This window comes from Zootermopsis nevadensis, unplaced genomic scaffold (genome assembly GCF_977971745.1).
Source record: "Zootermopsis nevadensis isolate Lab colony 2312 unplaced genomic scaffold, Znev_1.0 Znev_ptg000011l, whole genome shotgun sequence".
Taxonomy (NCBI): Eukaryota; Metazoa; Arthropoda; class Insecta; order Blattodea; family Termopsidae; genus Zootermopsis; species Zootermopsis nevadensis.
This window is the reverse complement of record NW_028259143.1, coordinates 4042288-4050661: the sequence shown is the minus strand read 5'-3', so window position 1 is coordinate 4050661 and position 8374 is coordinate 4042288. Positions and strand designations below refer to the sequence as shown.

General features: G+C 34.8%; 1 protein-coding gene across 1 annotated transcript; it reads left to right on the top strand.

Moving 5' to 3' along the window:
• Window positions 1-12: 12 nt before the first annotated feature.
• Tom70 (translocase of outer membrane 70) lies at window positions 13-8374 on the top strand. The gene is made up of 10 exons (XM_022067572.2): window positions 13-276; window positions 408-581; window positions 2167-2374; window positions 2715-2868; window positions 3021-3228; window positions 3647-3781; window positions 4494-4718; window positions 5588-5684; window positions 5932-6055; window positions 6485-8374. Exons 1-10 carry the CDS (start codon window positions 13-15, stop codon window positions 6645-6647), a joined length of 1752 nt encoding a protein of 583 aa, XP_021923264.1. The 3' UTR covers window positions 6648-8374.

Below are 8374 nucleotides of genomic sequence, written 5' to 3'. Positions count from 1 at the left end.
TGGTATTAATCTATGGTTATGGCGGCTTCCAGCAGTAACAGTCTTGGATCTAGTGGATCTGCATGGTCGAAATGGCAAATTGCATTAGCAGTAGGAGCTCCTGTTGCGGTTGGCATAGGTATTTGGTATCTGAAGAACAGCGGTTCCACAACAGGCCAAGATAAGGACTCAATAAAAGAGGATGGCAGAAAAAATAAGATGGCATCGACGGCTTCTGGCCAAACCTCATTGGACATGGGTGAAGAGCCGAATGTACCGTTCGAGCCGGTTGAAGAAGTATGACATTAAGTACCAAATAACAGCAGCATTTATCATGTTTAATAATCTAGAACATAGCGATTATGAACTTTGTATATGGCAGTTCTTTTTCTAACCACGTATAATTATATGTAATTACTGTTTCACAGAGTCCACTAAAAAAGGCACTGAACAACAAAGCTGTGGGCAATAAATATTTCAAGTCTGGAAAATATGCAGAAGCCATAAAGTGTTATGACAGTGCCATTGAAATTTGCCCAAAAGATAAAAAATTTGACTTATCAACATTTTATCAAAACAGGGCAGCTGCCTATGAGCAAATGGTGGGTATAAAATCATGCTCAGTTCGAATAGTTTCTGCATTAGTGACATGCTCGTACATAGTAAATTTATATTTTGATAATTAACCTATAACAGATGTCCAGACTGACATTATAAAAACATGGTTCTTTTGGGTGCATTTTGAAAACACTTGTTTTAACTGCCCATAGATAAGGCACCCAGATCACCTGTCCTATTTAAAACAAAGTCAGTATTTTAGACCTATGATAAATTTTGTCTGTTATTTTCAGTTCTAGTTTCTTAATAAAAGGGACCTGTTTTGTTCAATTTTTTTTGACGTAAATACGTCTATATGGAAGGGTCAGTGTCATTCCGCAAAAAAGTGATAGGAAAATGGGTAAGATCCGATAGGGAACATCGTGTTTACTCGGCATTGTTGTTACCTCGGAAACGTCATCTATTTACTCGGCATTATTGTTACCTAGGAAGTGTCATCTGTTTACTCGGCATTGTTGTTACCTTGGAAACGTGATCTGTTTAATCGGCATTATTGTTATGTAGGAAACGTCATCTGTTTACTCGGCATTACAGAGACGTCAACTTTTATATGGACTCCTCCGTGCATTGTTATGTTACCTAAGAAACTGATTGTTACGTCATGTGTTTACTCGGCATGTTACCTAAGAAACTAATTGTTTCGTCATCTGTTTACTTGGCATTGTTGTGTTACATTACTTTCGTTATTGCGGCAAGAGCTGAGCTGTGATTCGTTTGTAGAAAAAGTGTGTCATGGACTAGGTAATTTTGTGCTGGTAAAAATGTTTTACAATATCACAAGTACTTATCTTATATAAGAATTATTAAGAAATCTATTATTGCATTAGTTTGTTGCGTCATACTATGTACAAGATGGATGACATTGAAGCTAAAAGACTCCATAACGCAGAATATATGAGACAGTACAGAAAACGTAAAAAATAGAAGTATTAAATAATGAACCTAAAGTTCCCAAAAAAATACCAAAAACTAATGCTGAACATACAAGGGAATGTAGGAATCGCAAGAAGCAAATATTATCAAATAATGAACCTAAAGTTCACAAAGAAATACCAAAAACCAGTGCTGAACGTTCGAGGGAATACAGAAATCGTAAGAAGCAAATATTATTAAATAATGAACCTAAAGTTTCCGAAGAAATACCAAAAACTAGGAGATTTTAATATTGATTTAAAGAAGGCTGAAAATCAAAGCTTTGTCACATTTATGGAGGAACCGTTTGGCTTAATGTTGATGTCAAATCCTCAATGTAGTACTACTAGATCAAAATCTTGTATAGATATGGTGTTTGCACGATATGTTGATACTCTAAAATGTACAAATTTTATAACATATTTCACCTACCACAGACCCATCTTTAGCGTAACTAATTCAAGGTAGGCAGTACTGTCTTACTCAAACTTTAATCAATTGTAAAGCGTGTATAAAGAAAATATTTAGAATAAAGCCACTATATAAACTCCTTACTGTATAGACGTATTTAAGTCAAATTCTCCGGAACCATGGTCCCACTGAGACTTTTTAATTATGCTAATATTTAATACATATAAAATGTTTTTTTGTTATTAGAAAAAGTATGAAGAGGTAAAGAATGATTGTACTCTAGCACTTTCCTTGAATCCCAAGTATGTGAAAGCACTTCAGCGGCGTGCTAAGGCATGTGAACTTACAAAAGACTTGCAACAGAGTTTGGAGGATGTGACAGCAGCTTGCATATTGGAAGGCTTCCAGAATCAGACAACACTTCTCACAGCAGACCGAGTCCTCAAAGAACTTGGTATGGTTATCAGAAATCATAAATTAATTGAAGTCTTCTTGGGTGATCATCTGTGTTAGGTGGCTGTGAATAGCCAACATTGCAAGAGCTGAAGATTGCTGTCTTCTGGGTTGTTGCACCATGTAGTCTGGTAGATGTCGACCAACATTTCAGAGGTCATGCTGCCTCCATCATGAGGGTGCCCTGATGACAAAAAATATGTACAAAATTTTTGTGTGACATGTTAATCAGATGTTGGTTTTTAAACCATCTAAAAAATTGGGTAGATTAACATGTTTGCATTTACGTTTAATGTGTATAAAATTTTCTTACATTTTTAGCTATGATTCTTCATTTGTAGGTAGACAACATGCAAAAGAAGCCATGGCAAAGAGAACACCAGTAATGCCATCAAAACACTTCATCAAAACCTATTTCTCTTCATTTATTGAAGATCCAATTACAAATAGCTTGGTGCAAGAAAAGGAAAGTGATTCTGCAGAGGCAGATTTGAGGTATGTCTTACATTGGGCCTGCCTTAACCATTTCCATACAGTTCACATCATGACAATTCATTTCCATTCATGGAGGATCAGAGCCTGCATACGAGTACAGAAATGTAGTGATAGTGTTATTGATCAAAAAAATTAGATGAACTTAATTTCAGAGGTCTGGCGCGAGCCAAACAGGCATTCAAATCTCAGAATTATGAAGACATTATCCCAGCTTGCAGTGAAGAAATTGAAACTGGTGACGATAACCATAAGATGGAAGCTCTAGTTCTCCGAGCAACATTCCATCTGCTCTTGGGTGAACACAGCAAGGCTTTGAGTGACTTCGAAGCTGTAATAGAGAATGAGGAAGCAAATGTGAAGGTAACAAGAGAAAATCATATTATCTCATTCAGTGTAGTTTGAATTAATGTATACACGTATGTAGAGATATTACTGTAAATGTTTAAATGTTGATGAATGCATACATAATTTTAGCAAATCTGAAAGAGAGAAGACCCTTAGGAGACTAAGTGGAGATGGTAGAATAATATTTAAAACAAAAGCCTATATGCATTTTGTCCTAGTTACAGTGTATGTTACTTCTTTAATATGATGAGATTTATTTTGATAGAATTACTGTCTTAAAATGGACTTACAACTCAGATCTTCTGCATTTGTGGAAAGAAAATTAATTTTGTGGTGAAAATACTATCGTCAGGTGAGGTGATCTTTAACTCTTAAAAATATATGCATATCCCCTCATTAAGATTGAATTTGGTATTCATTTGTGTGATTGCAGTTGCGAGTTAATGCCCTTATCAAGAGGGCATCATTATACATGCAACTTGAACAATCTTCAAAGAGCCTAGAAGACTTCAACAGAGCAGCTGATATAGATAAAGACAATTCTGATGTTTACCACCACAGAGGACAGGTATAGTACCAGAATTAATTTTTTTTAAAGTTATATACAAATTTATACATCATGTATTAAATAATAGTATTAGCTATATGTTGTACTGTTTTTATTTGATATTTATATGTCTTCATATAAGACATGATCTAATATTTATGACAACCATCCCTTTTCAGAATACTCCCCACACTGCATGGACTACCATTTCTATAATGTATGCATAGACTTATGGGGGAAAGTTACCATTGTGATGAAATTTTATAAACCAAACTTTAATTACCAACAGATGTTTTTGTTCAGCACAGAAAAACACGTTTTCTTCTTCTAACACATTTCCACATTATATATATGTATGTGTGTGTCTAGTTTGAGAAAAAAGTACAACAGTATAAGAAGTATACAGGTGACTCCACCTTCATGAAGGGTTGCCTCTCAAAACAAAATAGTCCATCACCCAACAACCATTGAATTTTTAGTGTAATTATACAAGCTGACATTTTATTCTGCTCTTTGTGATACCAGTCTTTGTCTCTTCATGCTAGTTGCAATAATAAGATTAAATGGGAAAAGGAAAAACATTTCAAAGTAAATATAGCTTGCTGGCTGGAGGAGTACTTGATGGTCCTGTGTAGACAACAGCTAAATGTTAAAAAAGAACTTCTAATGGGGAAACAGCTTAATACTATTACATTTAATTCATGTATTGGTACTAATAACACTGTCGTCACAGGTACATTTGTTAATGGAGAAAGTGACGGAAGCGATGAATGACTTCAACAAAGCTGTGACTGTGAACCCCGACTTCCCAATTGCCTATGTCCAGAAATGTTACACTGATTATCGATATGCCTTCTCTACCCGCAACATGGAGAAGATGGAAGAAGTAATGAAAGCATTTCAACAGGCCATTCAGAAATTTCCAAAGTGCTCTGAATGTTACACCTTGTTTGCTCAGGTACATTAAAATTCATTTATACATTATTTCTTTTAATATATTGAATTTCATATCTTGCAACCCCTCAAATAGTAGCTACAGAATGTGTGTCTAACCTCAAATCAGTTTATCACTAATCCAACTATCGCACGGTTCTTCATGGCTTACGATAGTTAATTTGGGTGGGTGTTGGACTAGTAGAGCTGGGGTAGCTCATTGAGTATGATGACTGACTGTAGGCTAGATGATCAGGGTTCAGTTCCAAGCAGGGGCAAAAGAATTTTCTCTTGGCATCTGCATCCAGGCTGACTTTGGATCCCACCCGGCCACCTATCCAATGGGTACTGGGAGAGCCCCTGAGCCCCTTCCCCAGGGGTCAGAGCATGAAACTGACCACACATCTTCGTGACATGGTTATAAGTAGCTTTATCTTCAGTTTTGTTGGTCTAGTACCTTGAAGTAGGTCATGGTCATCGTCTCCCCACTTGTCAATTATCCATAGTCATGTCTCGGAACTGTAGATTGGCAGGCTGTGTATTCCCCTACTTATTGTCAAGGCATGAACAATGTGCACTAAATTTCTGTTTGTTTCAAAATATACATATTTTCTTATTCAAAATTAATACTGATAATTTTAACTTTCTGTTCTGATCTTTAAAGAACAGTAAGTGATTGTGATGTTAGAGAAAACTGAGCTTTCCAACGAAAGAAATTTAGAAAGAATCTTCTCTTCAAGCACCTTGCAGAAATGTGATTATTCTCAAGACTGTAAATGCTTTAGGAAACCATGAAATTTTAGAGAGGCCACTAGGTAAGTGGATGTCTTGGAAGTGCATGATTTATAAGAACGAAGAATATGTTCATCAATCTGTATAAATTGTTTTTCTCAGGTTTTAAGTGACCAACAGGAATTTGATAAAGCAGATACCTACTTTCAAAAAGCAACTGAAGTTGAGCCTGAAAATGCAACTGTCTATGTGCACAGAGGTGAGTAAGATTTTAATGTTTCCCATAGGAAATTAATTATCAGTGAATAAAAGACTTTGAATGAGGGCAGAAAGAATCAATTTACATACCAGGAATACAATATAATATAAACACAAGGACAGATATGATGGAGGATCAGAATAAGCTCAAGAAATGCGTTGAAGAAATTAAAACATGTTCACAGTCATCAGCTATCAATTATTATAAAAGTTCATATTGTATGCTATTTTGTATTTCTTTCCTTCAGGTCTGCTGCAGTTGCAATGGACTGGTGATGTTCCTAAAGCTATAGATATGATAAATCAAGCACTGAAAATGGATGACAGGTGTGAGTTTGGATATGAAACTCTAGGAACGATTGAAGTGCAACGGTAAGACGAGCAAAGTCTATTGATTCGTATATTTGTCAGTTATGTGTTTGCCAGTTACGATTTTCAGGATTGTTAATGCTAGAATAATATAATTCAGAATAGTTAAAATTCATTATGGGAGTTAAACACCAGGAGGTCTATCACAATTTTGGGACTTTTGGTTATTCAGAATAATTGTACATCCTACATATCAATTACAAAGAATGCTGATGCTTAATGCTTCAAACTGGGTGAAACTAAATATACTAGAACTGATTCATTATTTTTCCTTCTAAGACATTCCCACTTAAGTGGGTCACTTGACATCCAAGTCTTTCCATAGTTCCTACATTGTTTCTTGAAAGCAGGTTACTGATGCTGATTAACTTGCCATAATGTATGTAACTTTGGCTGTAGCAGAAATTAAGTTTGGCTTTAATTAATTTTCAGTGGAAACCTGAGACATGCAGTGGAACTTTTTGACAAGGCCATTCCGTTAGCAAAGACTGAACTAGAGATGTCACATTTGTTTTCCTTACGAGATGCAGCTGTGGCACAAGCAACTGTTGCTGAGAAGATGGGTATCCAGATTGCAAATGTAGATCTCCCATAAGTTTAATTTGCATCATAGCGTGGAATGATCCTGATAACATTATAAAACTAGTGATGGGGCATTGGAACAGTAGTGAAATATGAAGAATGTTAAAATGGGCTTTTTTCATTAAGTACAGAAGATTGGTTCCCACTTCCCAGACAACAACATTAAATATTATTTTGCTTTTAATAAGCAAATACAGTAAAATGGCCATATCAGAGCACTCAATATGTTAGAAGCATATCTGTCTTTGTTCTATAATTAAGAATGTATTTAGTTGGGTTTCCATGCTGTGGAGTTCACTGAGAATTGTATTGTATGAAGAATGTTTGAACTGATCATGTGTTTCAGTGACTAGTTTCTTTAAACTCATAAAGATGTAGTGTCGACACAAATTGATAGATACCGTTTTGAACTAAATACCTTGTTCACATTATGTATCTTCAACGAAAACTTAAATGAGCAGTGCATTTGAAACCTGGGATATTTAGTTTAAAGATGGACATAGATTGAAAATGGCTGTAGTGGTTAATATTTAGGAAGTTGCTTTAATGTAGTGCATTATCAGATATCCAGTGTTGGACATAGAGTTTGAACTAGTGTCAACATTTATTTGGATAAGACTAGATTTTAGATGTATTCAATAGATACTGTTCCTTCAGTTATTACTGTAATATGAACCTGTTAAAATATACATTTTTTGTTTCTGGCTTAGCAATTGGTAGGTCTCGGAATAAGGGCAGTTTTATGCATTTTCATTTCTAATATATAATCTTGAATTTGACCTAACATTATTGTAGTTAATTTGTATATTACATCTGAGATAAATCTTATATATATATCTTTGCCATTTTATTATGTCACCAGGTATAAATATGCATATATTTCAGAATGTACCTTCGTGAAGAGTCAGTGTTTCAGTTACAGAAAATAAAAATAAGGAACTGTGAATAAGAATTTATGAAGAAATTAATGTGTGTGAAGGCCTAATCTCAAGGTCCATCTTTTAGAAATTTCACAAATAATTTTAACAATGTTATCACTTAAGTTTTCCCACAACTACTCAGTTATTTTATATTCAGAAACGTATGACATTACCAACAGTCTTTGTAGTTGTGTATGAGTTCAGATTATTTAATTCTGAAAATTGTCTTTACCATATGATGATAATACTTGTGTTTATATATCCTGACATATTGTAACATGCATGTAGCCGGAGACGAAGCAAGCATTTAAAAAGCTGTCTGAAGAGTATATTCATTGTTTAATGATTTGAGTTTTCCAGTCCTGAGATTGAGTCCCAGTGGAAACTGTTATTAAGAAATCTGAAACTTGGGTATTCAAATACTGTCCTACTCATAGTTTCCAATAATTTTTTTGTGATGGAAATGTAAATTGGTCACTTTTTAAAGACCAGGATTCCAGAACCATTAAAGTCTACTTACTAACCACTCTGCAAAATCCACTGACATATACATTTAGACCAGACAAGAAATGTGCTTGCTATCACCAGTTCCCATTTACTTGTCTCCAGTGAATGGGTAGTGATATTTCTAGAACCCTGTATGACATTTATTTTGAAATATTTCTAATGGCAAAATAGTTTTGAGTCACTATGTAACACAATCACAGTTGTGTACATTTTGCTGAAATAGTTGTGGGATTTTGTACTTAATATGGTGTATCACATGCATACTGTACATCTGCAGTGTTTGAAAGTTGTTAAAATAAACATGTTACATTTA